We start from the raw sequence: 26,048 nt of genomic DNA on the forward strand, positions 1-26,048 counted from the left end.
GTCATCAGTCTGTGCATTGTTCCTGTCGAGTATGTATGAAAAGTCATAGCCGTCGTTCATGACGAGGCTTCTCGCATTTATACCATTATGTAAGTTATTGTAATAATTCTGTTAAATCTGCTTGGTGAATTATACACTTTTGTTTGTGTTGAAACTTCAGTCGTATTCTTTACTCCATTTCCTGAATTACCGAAGAACAGAGAGAACCCAAAACTCAACAATGGCGACGAGGATCTTGGAAACTTCATTTGATACTTACTTCTCGTAATTCTACATATTTCTTATGATTGTTCTTCAAGCTGTCTGTTGGAGGTAAGAATCTCTGTACACAATACAAAAGTTGTCTCAATATTCTGAATTCTGCAGGGAGCAGGAAAGTATTAAACAATACTTCGAAAGATTCGAACATTTCTGCAAAGCTTCAGACATTCCCCATGATAAGGCTAAGCATGTTCTATTAGCAGCAATAGGGCACAGAACGTATGCTGATTTATACAATCTCATACAACCTAAATCAATATCAGAGCTCAGTCTTGCTCAAATTCAACAAACATTAATCCGCCATTATGAGCCCAAGAAGAATCTCGTACTTGAAAGGCATAAGTTTTTTATTATTAAACAGAAAGATAATCAAAGCATTCCTGATTTCATTGTGCAAATTAAAGAGCAGGCCTCAAAATGTGATTTTGGTGATCTCATCGGTTCAATGTGTCGCGACGTATTTATTCTTGGTATGAGAAGTGTGCGTGTTAGAAATAGACTGTTATCAGATCCTGATTTGACTTTGAAAAAGGCAATAGATACGGTAGGGTGACCATCCGTACTGATTTTCGCAGTACAGTCCTTTTTTTTTGATGGGCTGACCTGCAGAATGCGAAGCCATGTATAAAATTAAGATATGTCCTTTCTTTCACATATGTCCTGCGGAATGTCCTGATTTCTACTCAGGTCTCCGAAGTCCAAATATTTTAAGGCAAAAGCGATAGTGATGTTCACTGTGAAAAATGTTCAGGTGAGTTTTCAATTGCAAACAGTGGAAGGTCTGAAATAACACATCTGCAAACGGCAAAACACAAATCTGCCGACGCTGCTGCTGCATCTAGTGCTATTCTTTCTACATTTTTTCGAAACAAGAATTTTGGGCCTAAAGAACAAAAATTGGCAGCAGCAGAAGCGTGTTTTGCATTTCATACAGTGCAACATAATCAATCGTTTCGTTCTACATACTGTAGTTCGAAACTTGTTAAGAAGTGCTTCGAACCACAATATGCTTGTGCAAGAACAAAATGTGAAGCGATCGTGACAAATGTGATAAGCCCCTATGCAATTGCAGAGCTTCAGAAATAGTTGGATCAGGTAAATTACATTACAGTTTACACAGATTCGTCGAACCATAAAGCTACGAAATTGTTTCCATTGTTGCTGCGCTACTTCCTTCCTTTGAGCGGAGTGCACGTTAAAGTTCTGGATTTTCAAGATCAGTGTGGTGAAACGTTCGATATTGTGTCTTCGTATATCCTGAAGACATTAAATGAATACAACATTGAAACTAAAGTTGTTGGATTATGTGCTGACAACACCAACTGCAACTTTGGAGGAGCAGCAAGAAAAGGTAAAAAAAAAAAAATGTTTACAGTATTGTTCAGGAATGCTTAAACAAACCAATTGTAGGTGTAGGTTGTTCTGCACATAATGAATACACATATTCACATAGTGAATAATTGTGTACAAACTGCGATGGACTGTTTACCGGTTTGCACAGAAAGTGTGGTGCACAAAATATACTCATATTTTTACATATATACAGTACGTGAACATGCTTTACGTGAATTTTGTGACTTCGTGGAGATAGAGTTCTCAAAGCTTCTTTCTTATAGCAAAACTAGGTGGGTCTCTTTGTTGCCAGCCGTAGAGCACATACTTAAACTCTATCCAGCATTGAAATCATACTTTCTATCACAGGACAAGTGTCCCACAATCATTAAAATGTTCTTTGAGGACCCCCTATCTGAAATATGGCTTTATTTTATCCATTCCAATGCAGCACTTTTTAATGACTTTGTTTACTTTCTAGAGGGTCAATATGTCTCTGATAGAAGATTCTGCATTGATTGCAGAACTTAAACAAAAATTAGTTGACAGATATAACTGACTTTTTTTGCCTCTTATAGTGCAGTCGAAACTGAAAAATCTGGAGGAAAATGGGTTTGTTTGTATGCCAAGTTTTAAGGAACATGTGCGTTCATTTTATTCAACTTGTATTGAATATATTAAGCAGTGGTCCTCTCCCTTTTCTGAAATGACTGTGTTGGATTGGGTAAAACTTGATTCGATGATCGAATGGGACAGGGTGCAAAATAGCGTACAATGTTTCAACAAAAGGTCAAGAAGGCAACTTAATGATTCTTATCTCTTTGATGAAATTTCAAATGTAAGAGCGTATGCTATTCTTGAAAAACTGAAAGCATGGAACACTGCTCAAATGAGAGTAGATTTAAAATGGGTTGAGATATTAAAATATTTTCAGGAAAAATGTATTTCCTTTTATCAGGTATTTGATATTGTAGAGTTCAGTTTGTCCTTCCAGCCACAAATGCACCCACTGAGAGAGTTTTCTCATTAATGAATAACATGTGGACTGCTGAGAAATCTCAATTGAAAACTGAAACTCTGAAACACCTAATAATAACTAAATATAATTTCAGTTGTACCTGTAGTGAAAAACATGATATGGATATGGGAAATACAAAGTTATTACATGCTATTCACTCGAAGCAAAAGTACAGAACCATTAAGGATGATACTTAAATATTGGTACATTTGATTATGAAATATTTGTTAATTTGAAGTTATTGGAATTGTTTTAAAGACTTAAAGTGTATTGACATGTTCTCAACAAAATTTTGCTCACAACTGTAGTTTGTTTAATATGTCAAATTTTAAATACATTTATTTTTCATTTTTGTTTTATGCCACTCATATACTTTGGGGATTCATCAAATAAAATAATAATTATTTTTAAAACTTTTGTTCTTTATGTCTTTCCTTTTTTGAAGAAAGTTTGTCATGGTATGTGTGTATACTGTTTTTTGCTGGTAAGGATCTGGTCACCCTAAGATACGGCCATGTATCTTAACGAGCTAGAATTAAATGAGGGAATTGTTAACCAAAGTCACTCAAAGAATGCTGTGGAATATTCTGAAACTCCGACCGAATTCACTTCGCGAATACAAAACAGGTACAAGGGCAATCTTGGAATGAACATCAGACAAAATAGAGCTGATACAAGGAATATTGGTAACAAATCAAACAATGATTCTGGTAAACCGTGTGGTAATTGTAATTCTTTTCATCCTAACGGGAAATGCCCAGCTTTCGGGGCTACTTGCAGATATTGTAAAAAGAAAAATCATTTCTTGACAGCCTGCAAGAAGAGAGAATATAACAATTCTAGCAAAAACAAATTGGTTTCTAACACAAACATTGTGCTTAACGCACGTATCAATAAAAGATCTATCAATGTTCCAGCTTATTCAAAACCTACGATTGTACCAAACAATCACAGCAATTTCAAGCAATCACATTTTTCAGATTTTAATGTGCCGTGCATTCCCATAGATTACAAATTTGCAGATATTCAAGAAGAAAAATCTAAGAACGAATTTGTTGATTACAGCGCCGCTGGTATCCAATGTAACGCTCAGTGTCCAGATATTTTCACTACTTTCGTTACTAAAGAAAGTGAATCTGTTTGGCATACACAGGGATCGTTGTTTATCGACTTACAAGTCAACAATTCTAAGATTACATTCCTGGTGGATACAGGTTCTGTCTATACTTTAATCTATACTTTAATTGACAGTAGACAATTTGAGTCTTCATTGCGAGGTTGCACTATACACAATTTTCCTATCATCTTGAAAGCAGCAAATGGTAATAATCTTGGTGTTTTACGAAAAGTTAACGTTGAAGTTGTATTTCAAGGAATGAAACATAACTTAGATATGATTGTTGTAAAGACAAAATTGAATCGTGCGATTATGGGTTTGTCTTGGATTGACATTTTCATGCCTGAATGGCGAAACATTTTTGTTTCACATGTTCCTCAGATGGTTGCAACTACTGTTGAATCATCAGCAATAAAGGAACTGGTTGCGAATCTAAGGAAAGATTTTCCTATACCTTTTGATGGTGACATGTCCAAGTCGATCAAGCGCTTTGAGATAGACTTGCCATTGAAAGACAATGCTGCACCAGTGTTCAAGAGATATTACGACGTCCCGTACTCGCTTAAGGAACCAGTCAAGAATGAATTACAGAAGTTGGTTAGTGACGGAGTAATTGAACCTATCAAATCATCATCGTGGGCTTCTCCTCTTGTTGTTGTTCGTAAGAAAAACGGTGAATTAAGGCTGTGTGTGTCCTACAAGAACACTGTAAACCCGCAACTTACGAAGATGGGACATCCGTTACCTAAAATAGAGGACCTCTTCAACAAGATGGTTGGTTGTAGTTGGTTCGTTTCATTTGACCTTCGAAGGGCTTACCTTCAGTTACGCCTATCTCTGCAGGCTCAGAAGGTCCTTGTCTTCAACACGGAATTCGGGTTATTCAGACAGTTGAAGCTTCCCTTCGGAGTAAACTCTGCCAGTGCCATTTTCCAAGCCACGATGGAGCAGATATTGATGGGTGTAGACAAGGTTTCCATTTTCCAAGACGACATTTTAGTAGGAGGAGTTACTCTTGAGGAGTGCAATGATAACGCACGAAAGGTACTGAATCTTTTCTCCGATTATGGCGTCCGCATAAATGAACAAAAGTCTGTGTTCTTTGTGCAAAATGTGAAGTATCTGGGCCATTCTCTTTCACAGAAGGGAATTCGTCCTCTGAAAGAAAACATTGATAAAATAATTCAGTGTAAGCCACCCACTAATGTTGGCGAATTGAAGTCATTTCTCGGTATGGTCACGTATTACGCTTCGTACCTGCCAAACCTAGCTGACTGTGTTGCCAGTTTATATGATTTGTTGAAAAATGGGGTGCGCTGGTCATGGACAGATGTTCATCAGAAGGAATTCCAGGATGTTAAGGATCTGCTATCTAAGGACTTAGTACGCACAGTATATGATCCTTGTAAGGACTTATACCTGATGTCGGATGCATCTCCTACAGCTACGGGAGCAGCCATAATGCACAAAATAAACGGAGTCCTAAAGCCTATCATGTGTATGGCCGGTACATTATCCGCTGCGGAAAGGAACTACACTCAATTGGAAAGGGAATCACTTGCATTAGTCCGTGGAGTCAAATACTTTCACAAGTATCTCATTGGACGACATTTTGTTGCGTTCACCGACTCGAAACCTTTATCTCACCTGCTGGATCCTAGAAGTAACCTGCCTGCTTTAGCCATCAGCAGAATCAACAGATGGAAGTTAGTATTGGAAGAATATGACTTCAAAACTGTTTACACGCCTCATGTTGAGTTGGCTGATGCATTGTCTAGAATGTGTGTTGCAGATGATCCAGTTCGTGATTATTATGATGATTTCGCATGTCAGTTGACAGTTGAGCCGGTTGTCCTTAATTTTATTGAATCTTCGGTGTTGACGCGCATTTCGCTGGAATCACAACGTGATCCTGAGCTTTCTAAAGTCTTCGAATATGTTCAAGGGAGATGGCCACAATTCATCGGGAGAACAAAAGGTCATCCTCTCAGAAAAATATTCGACAGGCGATATGATGTCCACATACAGAAGGGATGTATTTTCGTGGGCGAAAGACTGGTCGTACCTGAATCTTGTATCCAAAGTGTCCTATCTCTGTTGCACAAATTCCACCAGAGAACATGCAAAATGAAGGAAATAGCTCGTTCATCGTTCTTCTGGAACACGATGAACGAAGATATTGAGAGGGTTACGTCTTTGTGTGACACATGTTTGCGATACAATAACAGGCCCAACGTACCGGATACCGCATTCGAAACGTGGCCTATTGCATCGCAGCCTTTTGAGCGTGTTCATCTTGATTTCTTCCATTTCTCAGACATGAATTTCCTGTTACTGGTTGACGCTTATTCTCATTGAATATCTATATGGAGAGTGAAGAATATGCAATTTGACACCATGATTGGTTATTTAGATGAATTTTCTTCATGCTTTGGATATCCGAAAACCTATGTTACAGACAATGGCCAACCATTTGCATCTTCAGAGTTCAACTCTTATTGCTCGAAGAGGAATATCAAGCTTCTTCACTCAGCTCCGTACACCCCCCCAATCAAATGGTCTAGCTGAAAGGAATGTTGGGGTGGTGAAGAACTTACTAGAAAAGAACTTTTCAAATCGTTCATGCATCACGTTGAGAGAGATGGACAAGTTCGTTCTTGAGCTTTTAGGCAGATTAAGGAATACTCCAGTGCACGGGTATAGTCCAGCAGAACGTTTGCTCAAGTTCCGGCCAAGAACAGACATTTCCGCTTTTGACACGTCTAATGGTTCCAAGAATCAGCCTATTAGTCCCGTTCCGTTTATGCCGGGGGAAAAGGTACTTGTGGAACGTCACAAAAAACAATTCAGCCATGGATCCAAGTACAAAATTGGCGAAATTGTTAAATTGATGGGCCGGAAGATGGCGAAGGTTATTGTAGATAATGACATGACTGTTGTTCATCTCACGAAGATTAAGAGGTATCCCGACAAGGTTAGAGAAGACACCTTTGTCCGAAATCAAAGTGGACCGCACAGAAACAACCCAATGCTTGTTAGAGAGGAGGACTATCTTCCAGTACCTGCTACTGAAGATCTAGTGGAACATCCAAATGCTACCTGCGACAATCAACCGCTTAGGAGATCACAGAGACCAAGACGACCGCCTGACCGCTATGGGCAAACTCCATGAAACGGGAGTCTCTTCAGCCGAAGGGGGGGAGAGTGTCGTATACCAATTGAACTTGAACGCCAGACCTGATTATTAAATGTTGTCGAGATGCACTTCAATGCATCAGTTGATGCATTTTGATGCACCTTGATGCACCAGAATGCATCTTTTTCTATGATGCATCAAGGAACATCAACTGATGCATTGAAGTGCATCTCGACTGTAATAAATCCTCACTTGAATCAAATGATGCACCTTGGTGTTTCTTTCACGACATACAAAAATGCACCCAAATACATCAAATGTGAATCTGATTCTTTGAAGAAGCCATAACACGCACTTTAGTAATTGATGCATTCTGGTGCATCAATCGATATGATGCATTTAGTTCTCTGTGTGTATAATAATAAGCTAAAGACGAACATAGTTAATACCTATATGACAAAACTTGTCGCATTAAATTCTAGTTGAATTTTTCACTTACCACTTAAGTTCACAAGACAGTTGATATCCTCAACTCCACACACCGTCTCGTTATCTGAAAGACGAAAATGAAAAATTCAAATTCTGTTTTTTAATTATAAAGTATCCTCCTTGTTTGTAGTACAGATAATAAAATTACGCCTTTTTTTTAAAAAAAAAAATAATGGTAACAGTAATAAGTCTTGTTTCCATGTTAAAAAAATACTCAAGAAGATGACCAAGGCAGAATTTTTACAAAATACAATATTTTGTCTATGAGCTAAAAATTATTGTAAAATCTCTAAAATATTCATTACTCTTGGCACGTTGGCCGATCATATTCATATTTTGCTGAATTTGGTTTTCTAAATTCGTTAGCTTGAATAGAGATTCCATACAAAATCGCTTCATCAGGTTTTAGCTCAAATGCTTTACTAAATTCTTCCGCCAATTCATATAAACTTGAAACACAGAAATACAAACACACACACTTTATATATATATATATATATATATATATATATATATATATATATATATATACACACACACACACACACACACCCATAGCACAAGTCTATACGCAATGAGGTCTGGAAGTTTCTTATACCTTTGCAGGTATTCTCTCATGTGGCATCTCCTGTCAAGCAATTACCATTTCACCTGACAGGTGATTCACAGGTACCTGATAATCTAGTACAATTCTCTTATTTCGCTCACATCTGGATGTGGAGGGATTCCTTATCTCCTTGTCTTCTTCCCTCTTCTTTGCCTTCTTTTCTCTTCCTTCTTGTTTCCTCCTCCTTTCTTCTTATCCCTTCCATTCTTTCTAACACTATCTTCCAGGGAAGGAGACCAGGAGATAAGGTATCCCTCTATATACAGATGTGAGGGAAATAATAAGAGAATGGTACTACAGGTAGCTGTCAATCACCTGTCAGGTGAGATGGCAATTGCTTGACAGGAGATGCCTCATGAGAGAATACCTGCAAAGGAATACCCCAGATAAGATAAGAAACTTCCAGACAATTCTTGTGTATAGACTTGTGCTATATGTGTGTGTGTGTGTATATTATCTGTTTGAACTTGAGCTTTATATCATTTTAATTTGGTTCAGAGTCTGAGGAATACCTTGCCAATAAGGTTGGAACGTCACGTTTATAATATGTTATTTTGCAAAAAAAAAAAAAAAAATCTGCCTTGGTCAGCTATTTGGGTGTTTTAAAAATTTTAATTTAAAATTAAATCGTTTATTTTAGAAATAACGTTTGTGAGAAAATAATAAAAACATGTGCTATTGTAACACAAAATATTTGAGCGCAGTAAAACAAATTAGTCACACTGAAGTCCTATTGCCCAAACACATTTTTATGGTACTTAGAGTTTCCGATATTTAGTGGTGGGAAATAATTATTTTTCTAATTTTCACATAGGGGTTTCTGCAAGATACCACTTTTCTACATTTGTTTTGCGCCATTATCTGCGTGATTAATATAATGCTCATTGTTATTATTTTATTTTTGGAGCGAAATAATCGAAACGAATCACAAATAAGACTTTTGATCTTTTTCAGTCATGACATCGAGCGTGAAGAAAATGAAAAAAAATTGAAAAGAGAAGGCTATTGTTTCCTTCAGAATACTTTGAGCAAAACTACAAAAGAAAAGAAAACTTCCACGTTTAAGGATACAAATTTAAATCTTCAGAGAACAAAATAGGTAGTATATTAACGATCCTAATCTTCCTCATAGTCTTAGTGGAAGCATTCAGCATCTGTTCTTGGACACTGCAGAATGTTGTTGTAGAAGCTCTCATATCCGCGTGTGTAACCCAGCATCTTACGAACTTAGTCTAGTTTCTTCCTGTTTATGGAGACCTTCCTTGCTGGGTAAGTTCTTGCTGAGGGTAGGTGAGCAGGAACTTTCGTCTTTTGCAAAGTGAACGTTGAGGAATTGAACCCACCGATGAACTGCTGAGCTACAACTTGTCCCTTAGCTCTCTTGCTGAAGGAGAAGGGATTGCAGGATGATATCTTGAGAGTTAGCAGTTGTTCCTTTGGTATACCTTTTGCTGATGTCTTGTTTGTTTGAGTGAGGCCACAATTTCTTGAAAGAACGGAGTTCGTCAGTTTGAACTCTGTGGATGGAGAAACGTCCAGCTCTGCTTGCCTTACACTTCAGATCAACATATTCTTCAGGCGTATAAATTCTGTCCGTTTTTAGCAAAGCACGTTTAATGGAACTAAAAATCACGGTCGCAGGAATGAATGGCCACAAGCTGGGAAGTGATTGTCAATTGTGTGTGACATAGCCTCAGAAGCCTCATAACGGTATGGGTTTTATTTTGCTGGAGTTCTACATAGGTTGTTCTTGGATAATATAGTCTAGTCTATCTTACCAATACATAGCGACATATGAAAGTGAATATATGATTATGGGCTGAAACAATCATAGCGGATTTTTACACCTGTATTATTGTCACTTTGAAATATAACGTGATTCTATACGCTCGAGCGTATGCATTACTCTAGTACTCACCAATTGCTGGGTAGAAGTACGGGGTGCATCCACACCTCTCCCTCACACTCCTGCGCGTGCACTCCACCATGCAGTTCTCCTGGCTGTAGCTGGCGAAGAGGGTGAGGTTGGATTCGTCCGTGAAGTAGCACCTCCGCACGTGGGTGCCCACTCGGCGCACCTCGGGGGTACTCTGCACAATCGAAGGGATGACCAGCAGGGATACCAACTGCCTGGAGTTTACGCTCAGGAAATAGGCTGAAGATCTCCCTGGAAACTTCCCTGGGTGGTGGACGTGAATCTGCAAGAAATGTATTTGTTTGGTTTATTTTACTTCGTTTTTATGCCACTTTTTGGCTAATCGTGAAGATGAGTGTTCTGGCGTCGTAGAGCGCAGTGCTATCCACTCCGCCACGGAGGTCGGTTGTTCTTGTAACTAAGGTGTCACGAGTACGAGGGTCGCACTGAAATTTCAGGAATCAGGTATTGGAAACTATGCAATTTGTTAGATTTTGTTATATTTATAAACTGCGATATTTGTCGACTGTAAATACAAGGACTGATGTAACACGGATTCTTTTTCGTTTCAGGATAGAAGTTTGAAGTGAGGTGTTTGTAAAAAAAATGGAATTAACAAGAGAGAACTTACGTGTCATTATTTATTATGATTTTCGGCAAGGTTTAACAGCAACGGTGTGTTGCTCGAATGATCGAAACTTTTCACAAAGATGCCCGATCAAAGACGAAAATTTATCGCTGGTGTTAATAATTCAGATGTGTTAGCCTCAGTGATGAAATTCGTGAAGGCCGCCCATCGATAGCCATTGTGCCAGAAAACATTGCTGCAGTTCGTGAACTAATCAACAGTGATCGACACGTGACTTATCGCGAAATTCAGGGTTCCTTAGGTGGCATGAGTCAAATACAAACAATTTTGCACAATCATTTAGGTGTGAAAAAGCTTTGTGCCCGTTGGATCCCACACAATTTAACAAAAGCACAAAAAGACGACCGTGTGAAGTGTTTCAAGGCTATGATCAAACGGTTCAAGTCGGGATCATCAAATCTTGTGTTTAACATCGTCACGGGCGATGAATCGTGGATTTATTCTTATGAACCTGAAACAAAGCGACAATCTGCTGTGTGGGTGTTCCAGGATGAGCCTAAACCAACGAAAATTGTTCGTGCACGCAGTGTGTCGAAAAAAATGGTTGCCTCTTTTTTCGGTAAATCAGGTCACATTGCGACTGTTGCACTAGAGAATCGTAGAACAGTCCATGCAGAATGGTATGCCACAATGTGCCTGTCACAAGTACTCCACGTGCTCAGAACGTCAAACCCCAATCGCCGAATCATTCTGCATCACGACAATGCCAGCTCGCACACAGCATCTGACACAAGGAACTTTTTGGATCATGAACAAGTTGAACTAATGACTCATCCAGCTTATTCACTTGACTTAGCCCCATGTAATTTTTTTTTGTTCCCATCAATCAAGAACAAGTTGCGTGGTCAGCGAGTTTTCACTCCCGAAGAGGCTATCGAAGCATACGAGGTACCAACTTCAGACTGGCATAACTGTTTCAAGAATTGGTTCCATCGCATGAAACAATGCATTGCTGTAAAGGGTGAATATTTTGAAAAGCAATAAAAAATTGATATACTTTCTTTCTTGTTCTTTATGTCATTTCCCCGAAACTTTCAGTGCGGCCCTCGTAGGAGACCTGGTTAAGGTTCGGAATTAAATTTAAACTGTAGGCCCGGTTCCGACTAGCGTTTTTGTGCATAATGTGGACTTTAGAAAACAAACTCTAACTCAAGCTGTTCAGTGGAAATGATGTGATTAGTATAAGGTCTTTATCCTCCACGATTAAACCCAGTTTACCTTTTAATAGACGCTAGGGAAGATATCAAGTGGGGCTTGCAAAATCATTGGGAGAAGGAGACTGAGCCCTTCATTAGTTATATACACGACACCCAGGACCTCCAAGATTGTGCAATTACGCACAAAAAAATATTTTCTACATGACACGTACATAACACGTAAAAACCTGGTGAATACATATAAAACGTAAAGTACGTAAATAAACAGAATCAAACATCAAATGTAAAATAAAACATTTTTTCTCCTATGGTTATTGTTATGTATGGCAGTTGGCGGTGGCAGAAAACAAAAAAAAAAAAAAAGGTTTTAAGCTTTTGAGTCCCAAGGCCATTTTCACAAGTAAGCCTCTCGGTCCCGAGCCGATTTTGAGCAAAATGCAGAGTTTCAATTAAATGAGTGTAGATCGGAGACTATTTGCCCTAGAGAGATGAGTGATATACCGTTGTACGCGTAATGAACCAGAGATTCAGACTATATGAAATTTATGCAAATTAGGCGTATATGTGGCGGAGGGGAGGGAGCTAACTCTCAAAATTCCAAAATTTCGGGAAAAAAATTTGGTTCCCCTACCCTCCCCCCAAGAAAAAAGTACATGACAGTGTCGATATGTACATGGAAATGATCGCTGACATGTAAGGAACACAAAAATATTTGCATTATTATCATATGACCAATGTAACTTGAGTTGTTACTCCCAAAAGGAATGGTCGGCACGCCACTGATTCAAGCTTCAAAATGCAGCGGTACCTTGAAATGACTATAGCTCAGAAACTAAATGCCCTAGAGATATGAAAGATATACCGTTGTACGGAGAATGAATCACAGATTCAGCCGATATATAATTTATGCTCATTCGGCGTATATATGGAGGGGGAAAGGGGGGAAATCCCCTGAAAATACTTTTTTAAAAAATGAGGATTCGCCCCTCCCCCCCGAAAAAAGGATATGAAAAGTTCAAAATGCACATATAAATTATCGCTGGCATGTAAGAAACAGAAAAATATTTGCATCATTGTTGTATGACCAATGTAACTTGAGTTGTACTCCCAAAAGGAATGGTCGGCACGCCACTGATTCAAGCTTCAAAATGCAGCGGTACCTTGAAATGACTATAGCTCAGAAACTAAATGCCCTAGAGGTATGAAATATATACCGTTGTACGCAGAATGAATTACAGATTCAGGCGATATATAATTTATGCACATTCGGCGTATATATGGAGGGGGAAAGGGGGGAAATCCCATCAAAAATACTTTTCTTAAAGAAATTGGTGTTTGCCCCCTACCCCCCTCCACCCGAAAAAAATGTCAAAATGCACAAAATGCAAAATTTATGCAAATTTGGCGTGTATATATGGAGGGCGAAGGGAGAAAACCCCCAAAAATTATTTTTAAAAATTGTCACCACCCAGAAAATGTCCTCGCACTTGGGCACAAAACGACACCTACGCACAACATTCACGGACGAAAAGCTAGAACGCAGTGAAAAATGAGCACCGATTCTTGCAGCTGCTTGAAATTATATTTTTAGATAATGCAGGGTAACCCCTGTCGCAACTTGTGGACACTTGTGCTAAAAAAACAAAAGTTTCCTTCAGCGCGCTTCGAAATTCCATTCTCACAACGCAGATTCAACAACCAGTCTTCCCCCTCCCCCACCCCACCCCCTGCTTGCACCGTCACGGAAAACTTTCATTTTGACATCGGATACTAATAAACAACCTTCCTTCGAAAGCAGTTCACAGGCGGGAGTGAAAAGCATTGCTTTAGAACAACAAAGCCGGTCTTCCTTTTTCGGCAAAAAATTGACCTTGAAAAGAGACCCAAAAGAGAAGTCCCTGTGAAGAGGTGACTGTGTAAATGTGTAAATGTAAACAATCTTTAGAAACTAATTATTTTGTACTGAAATATGTAAGGAAATTAAGCTTTTAAAATGTAATATGATTATAGTAGTTTTTATGTTATTAATTTCAATAGAAAATATTTTTTTACATCTGCGTAAAAAACTAGTTTTCTTACGCGAAGTGAATTACTAGTAAATTACGGGTAATTTATTACCTTGCCAATCCTGAGGATCTCTGTAAAATGGAGTGTCTTAAACTTTGTGTCGGACACTCTAAGTCTCGTTCGAGATGAGCACTCTTCCATAACATTCGTGAACCCCTGTAAACTTTCCCTCAAGAGCCTAACCTAAGATTATTTGGTTAAGTATTACTTTACCTGTGCGCCCTCTGCATAATACTGACACCACACTGTGAAAATTCTGGATAAACCGCTGATGGCAAGTACTCACGTTGTAGCCAGGACTGAGGGACCCATCTGTGAGTTGCTCCCAGCTATCGGAGTTCAACCTGAGTCTGAGGCCTGTGTTAGGTCCAGCAGCATTACTCCGCAACAAGTGAGACTCATCTCTCCTGAAACGAACAACGCACCTACAAGAATCTTTAACGAATGATATTTCCTGCGTTCAAACTTGAAACCACCATTTGAAAATAAAACTGGGTTGTGCGTTTAATAAAGTCGATACAGATGCTAGGAACCCCACCTAACCAAGAGATGAACGATCTCTACAATTAGAATCCAATGTCTTTTGCTACAGTTTCGTATAAATCACATTTCTAGAGAGAACACCATTTCCGTCTCTTGGTGGCATATTTGTTCTACTATCATGCATTGATTGAATCTAATGGTTTAGAATTACCAATTATATGGATCACCTAATAGTAATAGGTAATCACCAAGTTCTTCTCTACAGCAGATGCCCCAGGACCGAGCTTTGAAGGGGACAATTTGCTGGAGAGTGAGATCGGAGAGATTTTTCTTTTATCAATTTGATTACAACAAAGTTGAATTCATTTTTTATTAACATGAAGCAAGAATTGACACATTGCATATGTCTCACAGAGAAAAGGTATAATTTCAGGACCTTGACAAATCTTACATCTAGAGAAGAAACTCCAATATATTCTTGTACCCTGAACAAGTATTTTTTAAACACTTGAAATTATATCGAAATGAATGTTCAGTAGAGCCATTCCTGTGAGCTGTTCGTCCCTCATGCGTGATCTTAACTATGTTTTGAGGCATTGAAGGGTAGAAAATAACATTTTATTTGTGGCAATCCTCATGCAGAGTGTAGCCAACAGTCGCAGAAGGTTTGAGAAGCATATAACATCACATTTTTCCACTGCTTACAGAGCTGCCTTGGGCAGAGAGAGATACCTTTTCAGCAACCACATCTCTCGCCACAAGTTTGCTCTCACCAGTCTTGCATTCAAAAAAGAATCATTGACATTCAGAAAGTCTCTCTACGTTCTATAGAAAACCATCATCACTATCATCAACGGCTACAGTGAGAATTTGCATAGTTCAAGCTGAAAGTATTGTACGTGCCCTGCGAGAGACGCTCTTGGATGTCAGTTGGAATATCATCCATTAACGGAATGGAGATTGATTTTCGATATTACTCCCCAATAGTCCCGAGAGCATATTGTGACTTCAACGATCTAATGCTTTGAGTGTCGTACCACAATTCTTCAGATGTATTCGCCAGATTTTACTTGAGTCGCTTGTCTATCACTTCTGGCCAATCTATAGAGAACGAGATTGTGAATCGATTATTCAAAACACTCCTTCACTGAGGCTCCAATTTAATACCAGGTTTTTGAAACATTTTATGTGTCTGTGTAATTACTTTGAAACGTCATTATTAATAGAAAAAAATATTCTTGTCTCGTGTTGGGCCTGAAGAGTGTCCCTCTGTATGAGAACAATATGATGTCCCAAATATATATATATATATATAAGAGTTTAAATTTAAAACGGGACATTACGTATATAACAACTTTCTAGACGATCGATAAATATGATTAGTTGTGTGCATATTCCGCAACCTGAATCGAGGTAAAAATTAGAAAAAACTTACTCTAACATTGTTTGGACTTGATTGATCAAGCAGCCTAAGTAGTGAAGTGAACTGTGGACATTTGCACTTCAGATGCTGTTCACAGGTTAGGAATGAGAGTCTTGCATTGAACACTTTTCGATGTTTATACCGACCTGTGCCTGGACATCTCTGACGTCAGAGAGTTGAAGGAGAAGCAGAATCCCTCTTCGGTACGTTGGAGGAGAAAGATCTGGCAACAGTTGTAGTGGTCGCTCTTCCAGGAGCATTCTTGGAACACATCCTCGCAACGAGGCATTAGCTGCAAGAAGAAAATAAAGGTTTTAGTGCAAGGTGAGCGCATAAAGGGTGCGTGCCTGTCCAAAATTGATATTCATAATTATGAACTTATTCTGCTGTTGCTGTTGTTGATTAATTATGCGTGTACTGTTATTAACTTCATAATATCTTTCGGAATTCGCGAAGGCGAAGCCAAACTTCTATGGGCTGATTACATACCTAAATTACATGAATATTTGTGTGAACAAAAACGCAACAAATCACTATTTTATAGAAACTTTTATCACACTCTTTTACAACTGTTATTTTTGTAACTATGGCAACGACAAGGTTGTTGTTGTTGATTTGGTGTTTTAAGTCCACTTTATGCACAGTAAGACTAATCGGGACTGGACCTACAGTTTAAAATGGGATCTGAACTACTATGTGCCTTCACCGGGTATCGATCCCAGGACCCCTTGATTACAAGGCGACGACGCTATCACTGCGCCATCGTGGAGGCACAGGCAACGACAATGTTGCCAAGCACATTAACGTAATACAACTTATCATAGAGAGAAAATACACGTTATCACACATCAACTTTACCATTAACATTTGAAGTTTAAGATATAGATAATAGTTATAAGTGTATATTTAAAAAAAATGAATACAAAAAAAAATAACTTGTGCTATCACAAAGAACAGTCACAATATTTTTTCTCTTGTTGATAAAAATGGAACATGTAGGAATGGTTGATGAATTGAGTGATATCTTGGTGATTGTACAAGTGAGTAATGTAGTAGTATACTCAAAGTTATGCTGTTTTGAAATATTTATTACTGCATTCTGTGAAGTTAGATATAATATAATTAGGGACTAGGCAAATACCTGAGTCTCAAATCATTGGAGTTCGTGAATAGGACTGGATATTTATCACCTGGTGTTATTGGAATCATTAATTGAAGAAAACTGGTAAGCAGATCAAGACAAGGATGGAATGAGGATATTGAGATAGACATGATGGATATTGGTAAGGATAATGAAGATTGGATCTACCTTGCTCAAGATAGGAGCAGATAGATGCTTTATGTTACCTTATACATTTCGGGTAGGAATTAGTTAAGGATGGATTCTTGCAGGAAAACAATGTTAAAGAAGGTTTCAGTAGAAAAGAGGCGTAAGGGAGGATCCCAGCATAAAAGTGACGTATAGGAGTATTTCAGTGTGAAGATGACGTAATGATAGATTCCAATATGAAAGTGACGTAAAGTAAGATCCCAGTGTAAAAGTGACGTAAAGGATGATCCCAGTGTAAAAGTGACGCAAAGGAGGATTCTAATATGAAAGTGACGGAAAGTAGGATCATAGTGTGAAAGTGACGTACACCAGGATCTCATCATGAATGTCACGTAAAGGAGAATTCCAATGTGAAACTCACTTAAGGTAGAATTTCAGTATGGAGCTCACGTAGTGGAAAATTTCAGTTTAAAAGTAGCGCTAAGAAGGATCCAATAGAAATAATACCCAAAAGAGACTATCAGAGTCTATTCATGGAACATACTAATGAATCAGAAACTTCAGGACCAATGATAAAGTAATGTTAGAGATGTGATGGCAATGGAGTACATTTAACTTTCAAAATTTAAAATGAAGAAGTATTCAGAAGGATTGGTAAGGAAGGAACTTGTAGTAGCTTACACGATAGCTTGTTGGGATCGAAAATTCGTTGGATGAAGTTGAAAGGGATGGGATTCGTAAATGATCGCACCACCTACCTCCAACATAAGTTCAGTGATGTTGATGTCACTGAGCATTGGGAGATCCAAAGAGGTGTTCTTCAGCATCTCTCCTGCCAAATCGTAGAAAGATGAGTGAAGGGAAGACAGAGCACTCATCACTGTGAAGAATCCCAGCTTTGTCTCGTTGCTCGCACTCTTCAGGTATCTGGAATACGAAGGGTAAATTAGAATGCAAGCACACATGGTGTAAATGATAGAACACGCAAACAATGACAAGGAGAGGTAGAGAGAGAGAGAGAGAGAGAGAGAGAGAGAGAGAGAGAGAGAGATAGAATAAAGAAGAGGAAAAGGGTGATAGCAGGGATAGTGTGTGTCGAGAAGTAGAGAATGGTAAACAGAGACAGAAACACATATCTATATTGAAGGAACAGTGGCGCAGAAACCTTCATATTTTGAGGATGAGGCACATTACTAGTCTACATCCTTTGATCAGAATTGTACCTCCTCCCCCTCAAATCTTTAGACGAATAAGATACTGTCATTCGAAGAATCTGTTTTTTAGTACATAAATGCAAAAAGTAGCTTTTGCATACATTATCTCTATACAAAAGAATTAAAAATCACCATGAACTTGTGATCTTACAGTGCGCTCTTGGACATTTTTATAAGGAAGTGCAACTGTGCAACGAAGCTTGGAGTTCATCTGTTCCTGAATTGAAAGTTTCTAAAAGCTAATAAAAATTAGCTTAAAATTAGCAATAAAATATGTAATATTTTTGTGAATATTGCTTTTTTTTATTCGGATTACACGATTATGGAAATTTTATTTAAAACATTGACAGCTGGGTGGGCAATTTTAAAGTAGAATGGTAACACATGTATGGAGGTTAAACGTTGTGTCGCTCAAACAGGCGGCATTCCAAAATTCAGGAAGAAATTATAGAACAGATAGGCACAGAGACTGAAAGAGAAAGATTAATGCGCATATGCGAGAGAGAGTGCAGGTTTTTAGGGGCAGAGTGAGTGAGTGAGTCTGGAATACCAAAACTACTTAGACTTCGTGGATTTACTAGCTACTAAATACAACACGGAAGGAACCATGTAAGAGAGATTTCTCAGTTTCGAATAGTGCAGTACCATCCACTGCAAACACTGTGGAACTACACTTACGTATCTGCATATTTCCTAGCGGCGTTCAAGTCCACCTTGCTGGAAGGGCAGACGGTGACAGCAGGGAAAGCGATGCTGTAGAGGGGTGAGTGAGTGTCCTGAACAACCACAGACGTCGGACTGGTGGCGTAGAGAGACCACGTGTCGTGGATCATGGACACGGCACAAGACATCCCAGCAACGCACACCACGAGCCACAGAATTCTAGGAGCCAGAAAGGATACCTTGAGTGTTCGGAAATTTACTGAGTTACAGTTACTTGGTTTATGAATTAACTCAATTACAGTAACTGCTACTTAAAAAGTATGTAAGTTATTGTTTAGCTGTTTTCAACTGGAAAATTTATTGCAAACAAATTACACAAGTCAATGACCATTAATTGGAAAAAATAAATATATCAAGACTTACATGTGTTTTATTTATGTTTCTGGTCCAGCTGGATGCACAAGTATTGTTTGGCAAATTGTCCAAAATTATTTCAATTAATTTTTCTCTTGGACTCTACATATTTGTAAGTCAATTCTTGAATCTCTCATTTAGTGAAACAAATTAAAGGAAAATGGTGATGGATAGTTTAATTGTTGGTTATTCCATGTCAGTTCAACCAGGCCATGGTACCCATGCTCTCAGATTTTGATGAAAAATGGCACATTTAATTCTTCCATTGGACATTCAGGTCAACACAGGTTGACATTAATTTTCCAGGGAAGGGGACACAGCTCCCCCTTGCCCCGCTTTCCGCGCATCTATGAAAACATTATTTAAAATATTATACTCTAAAAATTTGCTTCAATGATATTTTGAAGCTAGATTCTTAGATCTTGAGTTCATTTGAAAAATATAAAATCCAGCAGTCATTTTTTAAAATATTCAGAAATACTGGTAAATTGTCATATTTTCAGAAGGAATAAAAAGCCATTAATTTTATTTCTGGGTAAGTTAGATCATATATCTAATTTGATCTTAAAAATACTTGTGTCGGCGATGCACCTTTCCTTTTCAATGATAATTGAAATTTAAGTAAACCATGTTTTCGGTCCAAAAAAAATCAGTTAATAATATTTTATTCATTTATTAGTGTACTAAAACATAAATGTTATTTGTTGACATATTTTTTTCTGGAATCCTTATTGTTTGGTTAACATTGTTGTGAAGTTTCAAAAAGATTGCATAATTTATAAGGGAGATTTATAAGGAATTATTTTTCTAGGACAGAGACACTTGAAGGCTCTGGGAATGGAAAAAAGAATGAATCACTGATAGTTTGGGAGGCTATAAAAATGAAACCAGACAAGTTAGAGACAAAAAAATGTATGTGGTTTTTCACCACCATGGAAGGATTAAATGTACCAAGTTTCATCAAAATCTAAGTCAATGGATTCCAAAACCCCATTTATTTTGGTTGATTTGGTATTTCTTATGCATCCCACTGTACATCAACGGCAGAAGAGTAGTAGGCGAATTGTCTGTAACCGTTTCCCTGCAGTCTGTTATCAACAATGTGATGAAAGCGAATTAAAATAAAAATGTCATGGGCAGAGGACAAAGTCTGCTTCACGTCAACGGAATTCAATTCTTTAAAACAATACAGAATGCAGGATAGAAAATAATAAAAACAGCAATGAACAATTTTCCTACTACGAGGGTCACTATTTATATTTTGAGCCTAACAATGAAAAAACAGGAATTTGGCATTGAAAACTGCTTTATTGTTTTTCGAAGTATTCTCCCTTATGGGCAATACACTTTTGCATTCGTTCGAACCATTTGTCAAAGCAGTTTTTCCAATCTTCTTGAGACACCTCCATAATATGGTTTTTGAACGCATCAACGGCGTCTTCCGCCGACGAAAATCGTTGTCCACGCAATTTATTCTTGACATTCGGGAACAAGAAGAAGTCATTGGGTGTCAAATCAGGACTGTACGGCGGATGACCCATCAATTCGATTTTTTGACTGTTCATAAAGTCGGTTGTTAGACGAGATGTGTGACAGCTGGCATTGTCTTGATGAAGAATGATCCGACGGCGTTTGTTTGTTTTCCGTATTTGACCGAAGACCTCTGGCAAACAAATTGTTGTGTACCATTCAGAGTTGACCGTTCTACGTTCCTCTAAAGGCACAGTTGCCAGATGACCATTTTTCCCGAAAAAACAGGCGACCATTTGTTTCGATGTGCTTCGAGCGCGAACAACTTTTGTTGGATTGGGTTCATCTTGAAACACCCATACAGTCGACTGCTGTTTACGTTCCGGCTCATATGCATATATCCATGATTCGTCACCTGTTACAATCTTATATACGTCTTTTGAAGCACCACGATTGTATTTATTGAGCATTCGTTTGCACCAATTGACGCGAGCGTCTTTTTGAGTTTTTGTCAAATTGTGTGGGATCCAACGAGAACATACCTTTCTCACAGCTAAATGATCATGTAATATTTTATATATGCTGGTGGAACTAATGCCTATGGTTGCCTCAATCTCACAGTATGTCACATGACGATCTTGCAGTAATAGGTTTTGCACAGCATCAATGTTTTCTTGAACAACAACTGATTTCGGACGACCTTCGCGAATCTCGTCGGTCAGCGAATGGCAGCCACGATTAAATTCGTTATACTAGCGTTTCACAGTGGCAAAGGATGGGGCTTCATCGCCAAATGTGGAAGTAAGTTGATCGATGCACTCTTGTCTTGATAATCCACGTCGAAAATCGTAAAAAAAATCATCGCACGAAAATGTTCACGAGTTAATTCCATTTTATTGTTGTCGCGCAATCTCCAAGGCAACATAAACAACACAAATGAAGCTATTGACAAAACATTTGAAGTACGTTATGGTCAATAATGCCAGACGATTCCGTGCAAACGTCAAATCGCGCCTAACTTCAATCAGTGTTGCCAAGGCTCAAAATATAAATAGTGACCCTCGTATTATCTTTGTCGTTGGCTGAACATAATATATTCACATACCACTAACTACCACCACTAACTCTCTAGCCTTCTTAAACCCGAAGGTTCATGGCTGCAGCAACACATTTTTATATTATTAGTACAATTAACAAGGAGTAAGCTTTGCTTCAATGAGCATTCCTTTATTTTACTTCCTCTACTATATATTTTCTTATTTTCTGCCCTTAACAGAAAATATATGCCTATCAGTGGAATATACTGAGTCCAAGATCTGGGCTATCTCACTATGTCACGTGGTCATGGGTTATGAATAGAAATAATTTTACCAATTCCTAAGAAATCAGGTTGCCAACTCATAGGAAATCAGGTTGCCAACTCATAGGAAATCAGGTTGCCAACTCATAGGAAATCAGGTAGTCAACTCATAGGAAATTAGGTTACCAACTCATAAGAAAATCAGGTTGCCAACTCATAAGAAAATTAGGTTGCCGACTCATAAGAACATCAGGTAGCCAACTCACAAGAAATCAGGTTGCCAACTCCAGAATCACCATCATCATTTCACTTACGTATAATTTCTGATCAATTTTCCTCCTGTATTTTATTCTCTAGACTTCAGGCTTTGCAGAAAGCCTAGCTACCTAAAATATACGCTCCTGATGCCTATGTACCTGAAACAAACACTTTTTTCTGATTAAACAATGACTTCCAATGACTCGAACAGAACGTTCCAAATGAATTCGCGTGAAATTTGAAACGACAAATTGCAATCAAGTGTGGATGCTCTGAACTTTGCATGCAATGAAGCTTAGCTTCCTTTCCTCAGGATATTTCACGTAAACCCTTTCACTTTAGCATCCATAGAAGACGAATTGTTGGATACAGAATTGCCATGTTTAGCTTTTGTGTGGATACAGTGATTGAGGGTAAAAAAATTATACTTAAGGAGACCAGCTGTACAGAACGTGCCACTTACCTATAATACAGAGGAGTGCCCTTAGCTACTAAATACTTAACACCATGCACTGAAGTGTTCTCTAAGAACATCTTCAGCAGGCTATCATCTTCACTCGCTATCTTCATCTTCTTTACACCTATCATGGCTGAAGAAGCTCTATCTTCAATGCCCCTTCCGTTACAACTGAAGACATCCTTTGGAGGTGAGAAGATGATTAGCAACTCAACATCCTATGACAAAGAAAGATTTTGTCACAAGTAGAACAAACACGAATGATGTGGAAACAATTAGTGACCTTCAGTTTCAATACAGAACACTCAAGAATAAAATATCTGTTGAGCCAACTTGACCAATTATTTCAATCCACTGACAGATTTGATGAAAGGTAACATGTACAGCAACTCCTGTAGAATATGAATTATTCAAAATCCTTCCTCTTCTTGCAGTAACCTTGCCTACTTTAGGATGTCTTGAGGCAGGAGATGATTTGACGTGATAATTAGCCTCTCCCTCGTGGCTACCACTGATAATTAGCAATTCCTTGATGTGAACCTTCAGTGCAGACGCCTTACGTGTGAACAGTGGTATACTAATTATGCGTACAGGATGTTTCAAAACAACAAATCGATAACTAAGACAAACAATGGATTGCTGGTTCTAAGTTAATGAATCAAATATTCCTAGCAAAATCACTGTAGCAGAGGATGAAACGCGCTGAAAGTTATTTTATTTCATAAAACAATATAATCAACTAGCTGATTACGCCGCGTTGCCAGAGTATTTATTTATCCCAATCTTCTATTAGAAAGGAAAATAATGAATTTATCAATTTAACTCAAATCTTAATTATAAACAACATTTTTAGTTTCACCTCCAGGAGCAAAAATAAATAAATTGAACGGCATTGGGAATGTCACATTCCACAGTAATATCAATCGTTTTCGATTATTTTTACATGTCACCCCTTCCCACCTTCACTCCTAGGTGTGCCAGGGGTGTCTTACCCACACAGGTTTTCTTTCCAGATTGTAAGTCACATGTGTACCAAGTTTTGTTGAAATTACTCCAGGCGTTCGAGAGTTATGCCGGAACAAACATACATATATACACACATACATCCATTTTTGATAGATAAGACTAGCTCATTGCCCGGCGGTGACCGGGTATTTATTTATCCCAATCTTCTATCAGACAGGGAAATAATTAATTCTAACTATAGTGTAAAATGAACTTGGAGTTAAATGGCATTGAGAGTGTCACTATTCATCTCACTATGGATTCCACACTAATATCGGTCGTTTTACATGTCACCCTCTTCCTAGGAGTGCCAGGGGTGTCTTGGAGTTGAATAGCATTGGGAGTGTCACTATTCATCTTAGCGATCCCGAAAACTATGGATTCCACACTAAAGTCGGTCGTTTTACATGTCACCCCCTTCCCACCCCAACCCCTAAGGGTGCCAGGGGTGTCTTACGCCCACAGTATTTCTTTCCAGATTGTAAGTGATACGTGTACCAAGTTTGGTTAAAATCATTCCAGGCGTTCGAGAGTTGTGCCGGAACAAACACACATACACACACACACACACACACACACACACACACACACATATATATATATATATATATATATAAATATATATATAAAGAGATTATACGAGTGTATAATACAAGTGTATTATACAAGAATCGAGAAGGGGGAATATTTTTTTTAGGAGCGGAAGTCAGATTTCGTATTGCATATATGTACTAAACATTCATTCTTTTTCTGTTTGCTGGGCAGTTGTAAAAGTCAGCCTAGTCGACTGGTGTTCGCCTCGTGCGCCACTTTTGCATCGTCACTCACTGTTGCTAGCATTTCTTTCTAATTTTATGTCGCTTTCCTCTCGCCTGGCTAATCGTGACGATGGGAATGAATAATAAGATTAATGGAATGAAATCAGTCAAAGAGTAACAGTCATGCCCAGATCAGAACTCAAAAACCTTCCCTAGACCTCCTGGATAGCATTTTCCCTCCCTTTGAAAGTTTTGTGAACATTTTATAACCTAATATACTTTTAGAACTAGAGTGAAAATTATTAATTTTGTTAAAGTATAGGCTACAATTTCAGTCCTGTATACATGATCCATTCAACATTCTGAAGTTTCAGCGAAATTTCAGATTTAATTTTTTTTAACGATTTTTTTAAGGACTGCAAGCTATGTGATTGGTTTCTTGGATAGTCATGTTTATAAGTACAAAGTACCATTTCAAGATGGTCTGAGAAAAACAATGGCTCGTGCAGAAGCAATTGAGGACTAAAAGTGGTAAACGTTGCCAAAAGCGAAGTTGTTGGGAAATCACATCGTTCCGCACATCAGCCCGTAAGAACGTGCTCACTAGTGACCTCTACACGCCCTTTGAACTACTTAGAGGGCTATAAGCCACATTTCACGTTTACCACATTATAAAGCATAGCACATTTCACAGTTTAACGTGGAAAACGGTGTTTGAATTATTGTGGCACTTACAGCGTTTACCAATTTTAGACTTCAATTTATGTACATTGTAATGAAATATTACTACACATTTACAATTCTATCTTTGTAAGAAACAATTTTACTGTCGATGTGCCTGTGCTGCTAATAACAAGTTCTACTATTGATTACTTATAATTGTCACAATACAAACAAAATCCCAATAATGGAATACAATAAATACAAATGAAAAAAATTGTCTCGAATAGATTATTAATCGAAATACGACCTTACAATAGGCACATCAACAGTAGCATTGTTCCTCAGTAACAGAGCTAATATTGACGTGTACATGTGTACCTTCATATTTACAAATTATTATTTTGTTGGAAATTACATGATTCTATTATTCCGATTATTGCATTATATATATGAGTTTATATTGCAAAAAAACTGTACACAAAGAAATCCATGGTTAACATTGGCATTTTAGAATGAACACAACAAAACACTCTTATATAACTACTGCTTTGTCCACGAAAATAGACCAGTCAAGGACAAAGCTTCCACTTGCCTCCTCTCCATTTCTAAGTTATTTAAAAATTTGTAATGTGTTTTGTGATATTAGTATTCAGGATGATTCGAATGAACTTTAGCTAATGTTTTCTCCCCTTAACGTTCTAAACACCCAAAGGAGAGGTTCGGTAGTCTGCACAGGTTATCCTTACCGGTAAAAGGAGCTTAATAGAGTCAGCTGGAATAGTCGTCCTTGACTGTATTTTTAGGAATTCAAAATTTACTGTTTATACTGTTATTGCAGCTGAAATGGTTTCGATTTTTAACGGTAAAGGAAGCATCAAAAACCCTTCTCGAGTTGTGGACGTATTATTGTAGTTTAGGTGAT

At 38.1% G+C, this 26,048-nt stretch overlaps 1 protein-coding gene across 1 annotated transcript; it reads right to left on the bottom strand.

The window, feature by feature from the left end:
• Nucleotides 1-7,355: 7,355 nt before the first annotated feature.
• LOC145979396 (pickpocket protein 19-like) lies at nucleotides 7,356-23,810 on the bottom strand. Its single transcript, XM_083112265.1, has 8 exons — nucleotides 23,805-23,810; nucleotides 22,707-22,918; nucleotides 18,817-19,020; nucleotides 17,683-17,851; nucleotides 15,801-15,946; nucleotides 14,035-14,155; nucleotides 9,879-10,158; nucleotides 7,356-7,417 (listed from the first exon to the last, which is right to left on the bottom strand). Exons 1-8 carry the CDS (start codon nucleotides 23,808-23,810, stop codon nucleotides 7,356-7,358), a joined length of 1,200 nt encoding a protein of 399 aa, XP_082968391.1.
• Nucleotides 23,811-26,048: the final 2,238 nt, after the last annotated feature.

Source organism: Lepisma saccharinum, chromosome 26 (genome assembly GCF_977018435.1).
Source record: "Lepisma saccharinum chromosome 26, izLepSacc3.1, whole genome shotgun sequence".
In the NCBI taxonomy this organism is placed as follows: Eukaryota; Metazoa; Arthropoda; class Insecta; order Zygentoma; family Lepismatidae; genus Lepisma; species Lepisma saccharinum.